General features: G+C 42.6%; 1 protein-coding gene across 3 annotated transcripts in view; it reads right to left on the bottom strand.

Annotated features, from left to right (window-relative positions):
- Nucleotides 1-4,998: 4,998 nt before the first annotated feature.
- The window catches only part of DCLK3 (doublecortin like kinase 3), a 32,501-nt gene continuing 22,380 nt past the window's right edge, over nucleotides 4,999-15,119 (bottom strand). The window contains exons 3-5 of one of the 3 annotated variants that reach the window (XM_075921804.2): nucleotides 7,781-7,913; nucleotides 6,087-6,254; nucleotides 4,999-5,368 (exon numbers count right to left, since the gene is read on the bottom strand). In XM_075921804.2, the coding sequence (XP_075777919.2) occupies nucleotides 5,175-5,368; nucleotides 6,087-6,254; nucleotides 7,781-7,913 (495 nt within the window). In that variant the 3' untranslated portion in view covers nucleotides 4,999-5,174. Of the gene's footprint in view, nucleotides 5,372-6,086; nucleotides 6,255-7,780; nucleotides 7,914-15,119 lie in introns of all 3 variants that reach the window. The other 2 variants (XM_075921803.2, XM_075921802.2) reach the window with 2 other exon arrangements.

The following is a 15,119-nucleotide window of genomic DNA, read 5'->3' as shown; positions in this document are numbered from 1 at the left end:
CCCTTCCTTTGCTAGCTTTCTTTAGCTGAATCCCATTCAACATTGTTAAATGTCAGCATGGGCAGAGGATTCTTCATGGTACCGGGCAAGCTAAGCACTCTGGTCCCCTGCACACTCATTACTTCAGGCTCTTGGACTCCTCTAGACTTCTAAATCCCTTAGGGTATGTCTATACTGCCACCCTAGTTCGAACTAGGGTGGCTAATGTATGCTTTCAAAGTTGCAAATGAAGTCCGGGATTTAAATATCCCATGCTTCATTTGCATCTTGCCAGGTGCCGCCATTTTTAAATCCCCATTAGTGCGGACTCCGTGCCCACGGCTATACGAGGTGTACCAGTAGTTCGAATTAGAAGGCCTAATTCGAACTACCTACTCCGTGCCGCGTGTAGCCGCCGGCACGGAGTCCGCACTAATGGGGATTTAAAAATGGCGGCACCGGCAAGATGCAAATGAAGCCTGGGATATTTAAATCCCGGACTTCATTTGCAACTTCGAACACCTACATTAGCCACCCTAGTTCGAACTAGGGTGGCAGTGTAGACATACCCTTAGAGTGTCCAGTATACAGCTACAGAGCCTCAGCCCTGGAAGCAAGGAAGAAAAGAAGAGGACAGCAAAAAAGAGAAGAAAAGAAAAAGGTGAAAGCCAAGAGGAAATGCACTCAGATGTATCCTAAACATCTCAGTTGAGGCAGATGACTGGAGTCCATTGCTGAGTGTTTCTTTCTTTTGTCCTGTGCAAGACCAATGGTAAAATTCTTCAGTGTTGCCTTCACAATGTAGCGTATTTAGCAGTCCCTTCCACAGTTGCACAGTCCAAGGCCAGGACTGAAGGAGACGGCACAGTGATTTAGGCAATACAGACTGGGTTTAGTCAGGCCTCAACCTAGAGAGCCAGAGAGAATGACAAAAAACTGTTCTTGCAGCAGCTGAAATAAAGAAGCTGTTTTATATGAATTACTAATCGGTCCTGTCTCTTCTATACAATAAAGCTCTTACTCACAATTTTTTACAAGTGAGCAGACAACCCAGAAACCTTAAATCCAGACTGGCAGATTCACTGTACCTAAAAATGTGCTTTAGTCACCCATATTCTATTCATACATTAAAATATCAAGTAAATGAAGAGAATTGCAATATTTAATATTGCAAGTTAGAAGTTCTGTTTTCCAATAGTTTTCTGTCAAAGACAGAATTCATAAATCTACAGAGGTTAAACTATTACTTATTAAGGATGATAAATATCGACTGACTGACTAATGATGGGGACGCTGAGCTCCCCATGGCGTTTCAAAGTGGCAGTGCCGCACCGAGCCTGATCCTGGGCTCCATGCGCTGCGTGCAGCCTGGGAACACCCTCGCTGACCCCAGGCTGCACACAGCGTTTCAAAGAGGCAGCGTCATGTGAAGCCCAGGGTGTAGCCCCAGGCTTCAAGCGGCGCTGCTGCTTTGAAGTACCTCCTTCTCTTCCCCCACCCCATGCATCCTCTTTCTGATAGAGGCAGCAAGGGGGGGAGGTGATTAGTTGACTAGTCTGTCGACTATCCGATAAGCATTTGTTTATTGGATAGTTGACTAGTCCTTCACATCCCTATTACTTATATGCAGCTACCACACAAGGCCTCTGGAATACTGGGGCTCTTTATGGCCCTGACTCAGAAAGGTACTTACACACATGCTTACCCTCCATCCTTGACCAGGAAAGCACTTGAGGCCATGCTTTACTTCTTTCCTGAAAATGGATACTCTTCTTAATCAGAGCCAAGACACAAATGGACAGTATATTAAATATAATCACTAGCACAGATTAAAGGTCAGAGCTTAGCATTTGAATTCCACAGCAACCTTTAATTCAATATGTATTAAACATCAACCAATTCAATTTGTACATAAGCACTGAAGGCACAATTCTCCCTTCTGTGCAGCTTAGCAGATCTCAACTGCACAGACCTATGGTGTAACATTTTTCAGTTTTCTGACTGTCCCATCAGTTTAAACTTTCAGTTTGAAAAAAAATCTGGTCCTTATAAAATTATTAAAAGATCCTTCTGATTTTAAAATGATATTATGTCCTTGTATCTACAGATAAAAGTACTGAAACAAAAGCTCTGAGCATACTCCCCTTCATACCAATGAGCTTTTAACTCAACGCTAATATTAATAACTATTCTAAATGTCAATATTGTGAACTACCACATGTGAGCTGTTGGACATTTTACCAGAAAGAGATAGCAAACATGCTTGTTGATTATGGTTGGATAACAAATAACTCAGATACACAAAAGAGATAATTAGATTATACCCATTCTTAGGACTGGACTTTTCCCTACAGATTGTTTTCCCCTTTTCCTGTCCAATTTTAAATAACTCAAGAACTAAAGCTTCTACCACTTCCTTCGAGAAACTTTCCCATAGAACAATAGGAACTATTTTCCTGAGTTTAGTTTTTCTTTAATTTCATCCCATTATTCATATATATCTATATATAGACTAGAGAGTAAGACACCAGGGAAGAGGAGCACAGGCCACCAAGAAAAGGTGGTCAGAGGAAGGCCAGCAACGGACACCAGAAGAGTCAAAAGATGTTTAAGCAGCTACCACACTGACAGCAGGGAAACAGTCAGGGAAGTGGCTAAAGAAAACTTAAAAGAGTTCTACATTTTCCCTTCTTGCAGCACATGAGAATACTGGGATCCAGAATCATTTGTATGGATCTGAGAGGAGAAATCTGATCTTGAAAAAAACTGAATAACTGTTTTTCCATGCCACTCTTCACTAAAAAAGAGAGCCAGAATTCCCACAGAAATTGCTCTCCCTCCCAGATTTTGTTCCCAGAGAAGGAAATAAAGAGACTCCCCAGTAGCATATAGCAAAGTATTACAACAGGTTTGCAAAGCTGCCATGAAAATTTACCAGCCATGACATCCTTCCTCTCAAGAACCAATGCAGAAATATAGGAATTGCATACCATAAAAGACCAATAGCCCACTCTACCGTTCTCTCTCTGAGAATGACCAAGAAGGGATACTTCCTAATACCATAAAATAACTAATTAACTACTTTTGTAAGACTGCAAGAATATTTATTCCCTCATATACACTGATGTGTTCATGAGAAGCTAAATCACAGAGGCTTGAACTGATCTTATAATATAGCACCCCACTGCTGAAAAAGAGGGGCTCAAATTTCTCTCTACCTGGATCAACTCACCACTATTTATACTGAATACAAGTAGCTTGCATCATAGTTAATGTAACCTATAGCTAATGGATATATTAGTTTATATTTTGTTTACTTAGCATTTCTGTCACTAGCAGTAATTGGTATGAAGTCTCAATCTGGAGCAGCCATTTTCAAACTTCAGTACATTGAGTATCTCTATTTTTATTTAAAAAATTCTAGTGAGCTTCCCCACCCTGCCCCTTTTTCAAGGCCCTGCCCTCCCTTGCTCCATGCCCTCTCTCTTGGTCACTCAGGGTACTCCTACACAGCAACATTATTTTGAAATAACTAGTGTTATTTTGAACTAACTTAGTCCACATCTACACAGCAGGCAGTTATTTCAAAATAATGTCAAAATACTGTTAAGCTGGAGGACTTCTTACTCCGACTTCTGTTACCCTCATTGTAGGAGGAATAAGGGAAGTCGGAGAAAGAGTGCTCTATTTCGAAAGAAGTGCTGCGTAGACACTCCCAATTTCAAAATAAGCTATTTTGAAATAAGATACGCAATTGACATAGCACAATTTGCATAGCTTATTTCAAGTTAAGCCCTGCTGTATAGACGCATCCTCACTCTCCTGCACTTACTTTCACTGGCTAGGTTAGGGCATTGGGGGTGTAGGGAGGGTGAAGGTTCCAGCCAGGGAGTTGGGGCCAGGCTGAGGTGTTCAGGGTGTGAGAGGGGACTCTGGGCTGGGCCCAGTGGCTGAGATGCAGGAGGGATATGAAGACTCTGGCTGGGGTGTGTGGGGGGTGTGGTAGAGCTGGGGATGAGAGGTTTGGTGAGCAGGTGAGGGCTCTGGGGCTAGGGCAGAGGGTTGGGGTAGGGAATGTAAGCTCCAGAAGGGAGTTTGGGTATGGGAGGGGACTCTGGGTTTGGGTAGCGGGTGGATTCAGGATCCCAAAGTAACTTACCACGGCTCTTAGGAGTAGCTGCTAGATCCCTGACAGCTCCTAGGTGCATGGGCAGCCCTCATGCCCACAGGCGTTGCCCCGACAGCTCCCATTGGTCATGGTTCCCAGGCAATGGGAGATATGAAGGGATACAGGTGGGAGCAAAACTTAGAGCCTCCTTGGTTGCTCCTGTGGCTACAGGCCACCACAGGGACCTGGCGTTTGCTTCCATGAGGAACCAGGGAATGTAAGGAGCCTGCCACAGGAGGCACTGGGAGAGAATGAGAGGAGTTGATCAGCAGGGCCCACAAAACCCCTGAAGTTCCCTCACAGAACCCCAGGGGTCCTCAGACCCCAGATTGGGAAATGCTGGTCTAGAGCAGAGATTCTCAAAGTGCAGTCTGTGGACCACCAGTGGTATGCAAGCTCCATTCAGGTGGTTTGTAGATAGATCCCTCTAAGGTGCATACCTGGGTGGTCACACATGAGAGAATGAAGGGCTGCCCACCTAATCAGTGGCTTGCAGGGGTGGCTCCACTAATTAGGCACCTGGACCCTCATATGGAAGTTGAGGTGGTGGCTGTGGAAGGAATAGGGGGTCAGCAATTTTCAAACAGTCCACGAAAAAAACATTTGAGAACAACTGGTCTAGAGGTTAAGTGCAGTGTGTGTATGTATGCATACGTATTACCAAAACAAGGTGCCATAAACACAAAATTTCTGGCAACTACTGTACAAAGTTAGTACAGGAAACACTCCATAATCATCACTGAAGTTGGCTGCAAAAAGAAATACTTTTAATCTATAAAAGAGAAAAAGTTTGTAATATATTGGCCCAGATCAGTGTTTTAAAATAAAAAGACACATGTAGACTTATCCAGTGCACACAAAAGTCAGAGGAAAGATTTAATCACTTCAGTGAGAGCTAGACCAAGACTTAGATTTCCAGCACTTTCCCAGATTCCCAAAATCTAAAAAAGGTGAAGCACAATAACAACACAAGCTATGGGCCGAGTTCATTTAGGAAAGGAAAACATGAAGAGAATAAGAAGGGGTTTCATGTGTTGTCATCTACAAGTCCCTTCCTGCGCTGGCTCCGAAAGTGGCGCTCAATATTTATTGTCACTTCCCTCTGCAGGTTTCTGCTGTTGGTTTTTCCAGCTGTTCTGATCCAGGGATGCTGAAGAACTTGTTGAGCTGTGTAGCGCTTTTGAGGATCTATCACCAACAGCCTGGTTATCAGATCTTTTGCTGCTATTACATGCCAAAAAAGGGGGGAGGGGGAAAAAAGGTGTGATGATTGTGGTGGTCTGATGTTCAGTTACAACAAATAAAACAATCTCCATTTTCAATATGTATGGCTATCACTGAGTCAGTGCAGTGATCAGAATCAGAATTTAATGCCCTGAGGTGACAAATCCCTAATTGTCTTTTGGCATCATCATCCCTATGAGAAGCCAGGAGGACAGAGACAAACAGGCCAATCTCTAAGGCAGGGAATTTAATCTGCAGGGCAGCAGAGGAGCAGAAGCACTTTGGAGAGCATCTGGTGCCAGTCTGGGTACTTGGTGCCAGGCCCGTGGAAGAACAGAATTCTACATACATGCTTAAGACTAAAGGTACCACTAAACAAGGGTTTTCAAAAGAAATACTGCAGACACTAAACTGGACAAGGAACCCCATTGACTTCAATGGGGCCATGGCGTCACCCTTGGGCATTATCCTTGTGTGTCTTTTTACACAGACCTTCACACTCTAACATAATCAAATGCACTGCTTTGAAGCCTTCTTTGTAGACACAAGTTTAGCCAAACTGTAGAAACACCACTTGCTCTTCTTTCAGAAAAGAAATTATACCTAATTTAAAGGTATCAGATCTGATTTTCATATACATAGCTACTGATATTATCTTTTAAAAAATACTGCAACAGTCTGTAAGCTCCTGAGATAGGATATAAGTGATTCTTACCACCTGAAATACTGTCCCAGTATGGTGAAAGGAATTCATAGTGACCCAGCTGTATGATCTGAAACAGTTCTTCCTGATCTCGCTCCTGACTTCGGAAAGGAGGGAAGCCACAAAGCAAAATATAAAGTATCACACCAGTAGCCCACATGTCTACTTCCAGTCCATAACCTAGGGAAAAGAAAGTTAAGTATCATTTTTCAGGTCACAGGTTAAATGCTTCTTTTAGAGATGAAACTCATATTGCAAAGAACTTGTGGTTTCATATTGCATTCTTTAAGAAACACTGTAGGTCTACAGCTTTCCCTGCTGCTCAGAAACTACATTTTCTCATGAAGAGTGGTGAATGAAAGAAGTGGCCAAGGCACCTCTTGATAAACTGTGTACTGCACTGTCATATCATCTTATAATAGCCCATACATAAGCACCTTTCCTCTTCAAAACACTTTACAAACATGAGCAGCTTCACAACACCAGTGTCAGCAGATTCATTGAAAAAAATGCAGCATAAATTTAAAAAATACTGTTGTAAAGCGACTCTATTTAGGTTCTTATTCTCTTCCTCAGACAGTAAGGAAATCCCAAGTTTCCTTTGTAATTCTGTATATCTACAGAAGGGTGAGTCTGCTCTATGAAATGGCACGCTCATGCCCTGAGCCAAACTGAGTCCAAAACCCTTTTCAGGTTTGACTTTATCTTCCTTCTCTCTCTTGATCTTCCAATGTGTCAGATTATTGTCTAGTGTAACCATTCAGATGCATTGCCTTCTCTTGCACTGCTAGGACTTTAAGTTTATAGGGGCTTCAACCACAAGGTAAAAGAAAACAGGAAATCTTTAGTGCATAACACCAAATCAATTCTTCTTTCTTAACTGTTAAACATAATCTATGCTATTCTGATACAGGCAGTCCCCGGGTTACGTACAAGATAGGGACTATAGGTTTGTTCTTAAGTTGAATTTGTATGTAAGTCGGAACTGGCTCCAGATTCAGCTGCTGCCACTGATACTGACCAGGGGCTGACTTCAGGAAGCCGGAGGCAGAGTTGCTCTGCCCCCAGCTTCCTGGAATCAGCCTGATCAATTTCAACAGCTGCTGAATCTGGAGCCTGGGACAGAATAGCTGGGGCACTGCCCGGCAGGTTCCCACAGGACCAACCCGGCAGCACCCCAGCTGCTCTACCCGAGGCGTCCCGCAACAAAAGCCTGGTCTGCTGGGGGGGGCGCACTAGCTGCGCCCCTCCCCCCCAGCAGACCAGGGACACCCGAGCAAAGCCGCCCAGGCGGCGGGGGTCCCGCTGCCTGGGCGGCTTTGCTCCTGGGCAAACGAGCAAAGCCGCCCAGGTGGCGGCTTTGCTCGGGTGTCCCTGGTCTGCTGGGGGGGTCCAGTGGCTTTGCTGGACCCCCCCCCCAGCAGACCAGGGAGACCGGGAGAAGCTTTTCTTGCCCCGGAGGACACAGGTGGGGAACCGCCGCCTTTGAGCTCCGGGGCGAGAAAAGCCCCGTTCGTAAGTGCGGATCCGACGTTAAGTCAGATCCGCGTAAGTCGGGGACTGCCTGTACTTGCCAAATTAGAGTATAAATTTTAGTAATAAAACATTAATAAGAAAATTAGCTGGGGTTTTTAGTGACAAGCAATGAACAGAAGTACATTATGAACAGAAAAATCAGAGTCATTATTTGATTTTTTTATATTCACCCTTCTCGGCAAGTATTTCAGGGGCAACGTATGTTGGTGTTCCACACACAGTGAAGATGGGTTTTGTAACCTTCTTTGCCAGGCCAAAATCTGCTAGTTTCAACGTGGTCGATTTATCTGCATTATGCTGAACCTGTACCAAAACAAACACAAAACAGATCTTTATTCCAATGGTGTTTGAGAGATAGAAGCAAATCAACAGATGAAATTCAGAATTGGGATTATCAGAGAAGATCAATTCTTGAGCCTAACAGTAACAAATTCAAGTTAGCCAAAATTAAGTAAAATCAACATACCAATAAACAATATTCAGACAGCAGTCTATACATTCAGAAATTCAAAAAGACAATGAACATTTTCACACAGAAAGGCTATTAATGAAAAAGAAAACTCACTCTTTTATAAATCATGTTATTCAGCAACTTCCAAGAAAAAAAAATGTAGTGGAAAGGGAATGAATAAAAGAAGAATTTTTTTTCAGATTATTTCTATTAGGGATGTTAAAATGAGTGTAACTGATTAACTGTGTAACTGCTGAAAATTTCAGCAGTTACACACGGGGTAGCAGCCAGCTTCCTAGGAGCTGGTGCGTGCCGGGAGCTGGCTTCTAAACTGGCTCCCGGTGTGCACCCGCTTCCACCTGCCAGCCTGCTCCCAGGGACCTGGCTGCTGCTGTGGGCTGCTGCCTTTGATACAGAGGCAGCAGCACATGGTTGCAGATGGCTCCCAGGAGTCGGTATGTGTGGGGAGCTGGCTTTTAAGCCGATTCCCCGCATATACCAGCTCCTCCCTGCTCTCCCTTTCCCACGCAGCAGCATGGGGCAGCACGCAGCTCCTCGGGAGCCAGACTGAGAGCCATGTGTAACCATTTGGGTAACCAATAAGCTCATCCATATCAGTTTTCCGTTTAAACAGCTACATTCTTACAACCCTAATTTCAATATTAATTTTTATCCACCATCACCACCACCTTTGAAAACCACGTTTCACAAAGAAAGAAGCTGAGAGTTTTATCACTTTAGTAACATTTCTAGTCACACTAGTGTTGTACAAATATTTCAGATTCCTTCTTAGGATCTCTGTAAGGTGCCCTCAACTATATGGAATGATTAACGATTTTTGAAACCCTGAAATTTGTACATGTTTCTGTCCAAATATGTACTCTACATTCTGTTATGGAAATGGATATTGGTGGGGTTGAATAGAGAGATAATATGGAATGGTTAGGAGGGAGGGACCCTGACTCTAAAGCATTCTTCTCAACACTATCCATCATTGGCTGAGAACTTCTCTTGAAAATACTCAAAATGTACCTTCCATTTTAGTTTTATTAGTACAGATTTTAAATATTTTTAAAAAAGCATAATTAAACATTACATTTGAGACAACAAAGTTCTAGAGAGCCCAGAAATGCAAAAATATATACTAAAACTCTTAATATTACTACTCAGCATTTTTCTTAAAAATTTAAAAGAAAACTAAACATAACTTTGCTTTGAAAAGAGAAAGCATTAGCCTCTATCAAATAGGAAACAAAGAAATATGGCTAACTTTTCTACAAGAAATCCAGCAAAGTCCAGTGAAATCTGGATTTGAATGGGATAAGCGAGAATATGAGATGCCAAGCACACCTCAAACTATAATGCCCCACACCAATGTTCCCTCTGATTTTTTCCATCCATGTGCAGAATAAATTTTATGTGCACTAAGGCATGTGAAGATGTGTACCACCACTAGAAACAAATGCTACTTGCTATGGGCATTGAGAGCCATCTGCTGATCAGCGGGGTGGGTTTAAATCTCTCCTGGGTGGCTGCTCAAGTGCTCACCTTACAGAGAACACTGCCCCACACTCTGTAATCACAGCTTAAATTGGCCAAAAATTCAAAATGGTTCTTGTAATAAAAACTTTGAGAGCTCAGATGGGATGAGGTGCACTATCCCATAGGCACTACCCAGTCAAAATACATTTGTATTCACTTCAAACATTATAAACATAGCAATGCTCACCGGATCCATTGAGCAAAACATTTTTAAAAGGCATTTTCAATTCAAAAAAGAAAATAAAACATATTTTCTAATATGTTATATTAACTAATAATATAGTTAATAAAAAATCCATACTACTTGTTAACAATGCACACCCACACATGGTGGAAGGGTTTTGAGAGGGGGTTTTAGAATTACTCAACTTCCCTGATGACATTTTATATTCTGATTTCTCAGCAGCACAGCTAACAAAATGCAAAAAAGTATTATGTTTACAAAGGTAACATCCACAGTGTTCTAAAACACTATCTATACAGAGAGGGAAAGTCAATACAGGTTACCCAATAGAACTCTCACTCTAAAGGTGTGTCTAGACTACAGGGTTTTTTCTAAAAAACTTCACCTGCATCTAGACTGCAGCCACATTCTTTCAAAAGTAAATTGAAAGAACGCGGCAGTTTTTTCAAATGCAGTAAACCTCATTTTATGAGGAATAATGCCTTTTTTCGAAAGTACTCTTTCGAAAAAAGGCACTATTGAATGCAAACTGTGCTTTTTCAAAAGAGAGTGTCTAGACACTCTTTCGAAAAAGCGGCTCGCTTTTTCGAAAAATCTACTTAGACGCTCTCTTTCAAAATAGGATTTTTCTAAGGATTCTTTTGAAAAAGCCTCTTTCGAAAGAGGCTTGTAGTCTAGACGTCCCCTAAGAGTACAAGCAACAACCTGAGAAGGATACAATTGAAATACATGAAGTTTTTATGTACACCGTGTATGCACATGTTGCTTAGATCTAAATATCTGTGTATACCTATGTATCCACAGAACCTTCTGCAAATATTTAATGAACGCATAACAAATAAACCCTGCCACTCAAATCCTGCAAATTAGCTTATTAAGAGATAAATAAAGATGAAATTCTCAAATCCATATTTACAAATGTTAGGACTATGCCCCCAGTCCTGCAATGAGCTCCATGCAGCCAGGTTGCTCCTGTGCAGAACCACATTGAATGGGTATGAGGGTCCACCCATGCTGCATGAGATAATATACAGGTTGAACCTCTCTAGTCCCCCACTCTCCGGTCCAGCAAGATTGTAGTTAGCTGGATGTCCACTTATCATGGACATGATCAAGTTTCCTTCGGTTCCAGAAAGTTTCTTTAGAACCACCAGAGTCCTGGCTCTCAGTGTTCTTTGCTGTTATTTAACTCTAATTTATTTTTAAATGTCTTCTAAGAGCCCAGTAAGCTGCGGAAGTGTTGATGATGATGATAGACAATATTGACCTCCTGTGGTTTGGCAAATTCTCGAGTTCGGCACTGGTCAGGTCCCCAGGATTCCAGACTACAGAGGTTCAACCTGTATCTTTGTTTTTATCAACTGGTGTTCTACTCTAGTCTCTCATTACAACACAAGATGGCGATCGAGCACCATCTGTTATTTCTGAACACCACCAATTTGTTTTCCTTTTACATAGCAGCAAAATAGGTAAGAATAAGAAACATGTTTGAAATATTAGTCTGTATAACAAATGCACCTTTCAAAGAAACTACTGTAAATTGTCAGGATGCCTGGAGGCCCCAATCACATAGTGATCAGCTACCTTATTGTGTCTGGAAACAATTTTAAAGATAGCTCAGATGGGGTAGCTATCATTGCTCCCTACAGTCTTTTTATCCCTGTATTTATAATCTCTTTCTCTTTCCCCCTCCCCTCCATAAAACCTTTCATCAGGCAGCAGAAAAGCAAGCAGCCTTCCCCAACAAAAATGTATATGCACTCGGGAGGAATAAACTGCTTTTTACATCTGCTTTTCCTTCTGAGATCAAAGTACAAAATCTCAGTGATGTGACAGAAATCCACAGCCTATTGAGCTGAAAACTAATTGTCTCTCCCAAGCCTAAAGTGTACGTTCCATGGAACAGAGTGCAATACTGCCAATAAAACAAAGTGGCTAGTGCTGCCAGCACTACAGTTAGGGATTTCTAATGCATCCATTGCTGTACACCCATATGATTTCTATTATCAAGCCACTATCTGACTTCGAAGGAAGAGCAATTGTAGCAGCGGATCCTCTTTTGCCTCTTCCCTACCCTGACCCAAGCTACTTCTACTCCTTTTCTCTGGCCATGTCTGCATCATGGAGCCATGTTTAACAGGTGTCAAATACTGCTCCTCTTCAAGTGGCATTAAACAAGAGTCTTGCCAATTCTCTTCCAGAATTTGATCTGAGGAAGTGGGTCTGGCCCACGAAAGCTCATCACCTAATAAACCATCTTGTTAGTTTTAAAGTGCTGCATAGTCCTCTCTTTTGCTTTTGTAAGACAGAGTCAACCACACACATCTACAATAGCAAAGTTTGCTTGTTCAACATTGAAGTTTAGCTTTGCGAGCTCCATTAGTTGCTGGTAGGGAGACAGAGCAGCTTCATTCACACCCACTGTTGAGTATATTTTGTTTCCTAGTGCAGCCACAGTCCTTTTGGCACCTTGTACTGCTGCACTGAGTGTGAAGGACCTAGCAAACACAACGAGAGCAAATGTCTATAGCTAAAGTTGCCACTCATAGAAAGAGGGCAACACTAGACAGGGGGGAAATTAGTTTCGCTCTCATTCATTCTCCATCTTCTGGGAACTGTCATGAAATCCAGTATGAGGACAGGCACTGACAGAAGAGAAAATGGAAACACTGTAGGGCTCCAATAACAATAGCAGCATCCTTTGTTTAAATTGATGAGAGTCCCCTCCCCCAGGACCCATTCCACACCCCATTGCCTTCCAAATGCACACGACAATGGACACATTAGCTTATGTCTGACTTTTGCCATTAATAGTCTTCAATTAACAGCACGGTGGGAGAAGTTCCACCTAATCCTAGGTTATTTTTTCAGTGTGTCTGAAGACTTGGGGAAAGGATACTATAAAAGGTCAGAAAGTTAAAAACTACTTCTTGAATTTATTGTATTTATCAAGGTGTTCATTGTCCAGCCTTACACAAATCACCATCACTAAGCACAATTGAAACTAAAAATCAATCAGTCACGATCAAAGCATGTGTCCTGATGGCATATCCAAGACCCCAGAGACAAGCTACCCACCAAAGAATAAAAAGACAGTTCCCAGTTAACATGAAGAATGGGGAAAAAAAGGAGTTTAACCACTTAAAAAGAAGAAAAGGAAAACAACAAAATAACAGCTGACATTTGGCAGAACCTTACAGTTTGATAACTAAGTTTAAACTCCTTGGTCAAGCTCAGCAATAGCACAGTTTCCAGGCATTTATGCATGAAAGGACAGTCCCTTATGCTCATTCAGACTTTATCCTCTCTGCCAAGACTGCCACCAAGGGGACTAATTAACACCAGTTGTGGTTGCAGTTTTTGAGATGTGAAGCATAAATCCATTTCCTGCAAACTGACAAGCCCCCATCACTGTAACTATAAAAGATTTAAAACTATATACTTAAAAATAGTCATGACCTTCATTTCAGTTCCTTCCATAACACCCAATGTGTTAATACTTCTTTCAACACTAAATTTTAAAATACTGTGGCAATTATGGATCTGTTTGATAACTTGTTTAAAAGGAAATTTTCCTCGCATGCCTTTCACAAATATGAGAACTTCAAACAGCTTTTCACAGCAGTATCTACAAATACACAAAATAATATTGGAGGTTCCTAAACTCATTTGTACGAATAGCCCATTCAACCTCTTGAATAGGATATGATTGATATACTTAGTAACAGCCAGTGGAGGTGTTTTTCTATAAACAGTATCTATTGTAGTTATTCAGCCAAGTAACTGTAAGAGGCCTCTGAAACACAAATTTGTAAACAGCTATTTCTCATTAGCTTTAAGTATCCAGGCTCTAATATAGGCAAATATCTGCTGAACTTTGGGCACATTTCTCATCATAAAATTTTCCGTACCCCACAGTACCTTATCTGTATGCAGGCAGGGAGGCTAACACAAGCACATTAATAACTGTAAATAGGGTTGCCAGATGGTTTTGACAAAAATACCGGACATGCTTGATCTCAGATGCGGGGGAGAACTGGCCAGCAGGGAGCAGGGCTGGCCGGGAGGAGGTCAGGGGGAACCGGACGGCAGGGAGCAGGGCTGGCTAAGAGGAGGTCGGGGGGAGTGGGACTGGCAGGGAAGATCAGGAGGAACCGGCTGGTGGGGAGCAGGGCTTTTCGGGAGGAGATCAGGGGAGCGGTGCTGGCCGGGGGGGGGGGGAACCGGACAGCAGGGAGCGGGGCTGGCCCAGGCACACACAGATCCCGGGGCGCTGCCCGTCTCGCTCACAGTCCTGGCGGAGCACATGGGCCCCGGGGATTCCATCCCGTCCCAGCCCCGCCCTCCCCTCTACTGCGTAGTTGCGTACTGATACTCATGATAATAATTTTCTAATCAAGTAAGTTTTATTTTCTCAATTTGTTTCCTGAACAGAAAGCTCAAAAACTGGACTGTCCAGTTCAAAACCGGACACCTGGCAACCCTAATTGTAAATCTTTACAGAGATCCAGATTCTCCATTGCTTTGCACATAAGCGACTGGTGCCTGTGGTGGAGGGAAGTGCAGGGAGGGGTAGTCCATCTCCCAAGTGCTACCACAAGTCACCTATGGCTTTGCACCTTGTGAAGTCATTTATACCAGTACAAAGTGGCTCTAACATGACAGGAAATCTTTGAATTGGTATAAGTAACTTTACACAAAGAGAAACGGAGAATCAAGCCTAAGGTACTTCAACTAGGATTGATTTAATTTTGGTAAAAATTTGGAGGAAGAATAAAAACCTGGTCCACAACAGGGAACTAGCTTCAGAAAGCGTGCATCTGAAATCTGAATCTTTCATACAAAAAACAACAGGGTTTGCATGCCCAGTTCAAGGGAGAGTGCAGAAATACACTTGTCCGCACACGCGGCTGCTTCAATCCACACCACGTTTTCCATATGATTCTTAGGCAGACCAGATCCCAAGGAATCCTCCTGAGACTGCCCAATACTCACCAGGAACCAGTCCACACGCTGTCAGCAAAAAAGACACATCCATGTTCCAGAGTAAGCCCTCCTTGTCTATCTTTGTTCATTCTCTGTCTGTCCACAGGCTACTTCCTCCTTTTTCAGACTGGACTTATTCTAGCTAGTCCTGAGAAGCATATGTTCCTTTAGGGCTCTGGCTTGCCAGGAATCCAGGTTTTTTTTTTCCTATATCCCTTTGCTAGCAGATGGAATTATAATTGTTCAAGACATGCAAATACAGCTGCTCCCCGAGTTACGAACAAGTTACGGACCAACACTTGGTCCGTAACTTGAAGTGTTTGTAACTCAGATCCCATAGAGTTAC

Source organism: Pelodiscus sinensis, chromosome 2 (genome assembly GCF_052426305.1).
Source record: "Pelodiscus sinensis isolate ZL-2025 chromosome 2, ASM5242630v1, whole genome shotgun sequence".
Taxonomy (NCBI): domain Eukaryota; kingdom Metazoa; phylum Chordata; order Testudines; family Trionychidae; genus Pelodiscus; species Pelodiscus sinensis.
Note: the sequence above shows the minus strand (reverse complement) of the source record. Positions and strands in the feature narration are given on the sequence as shown.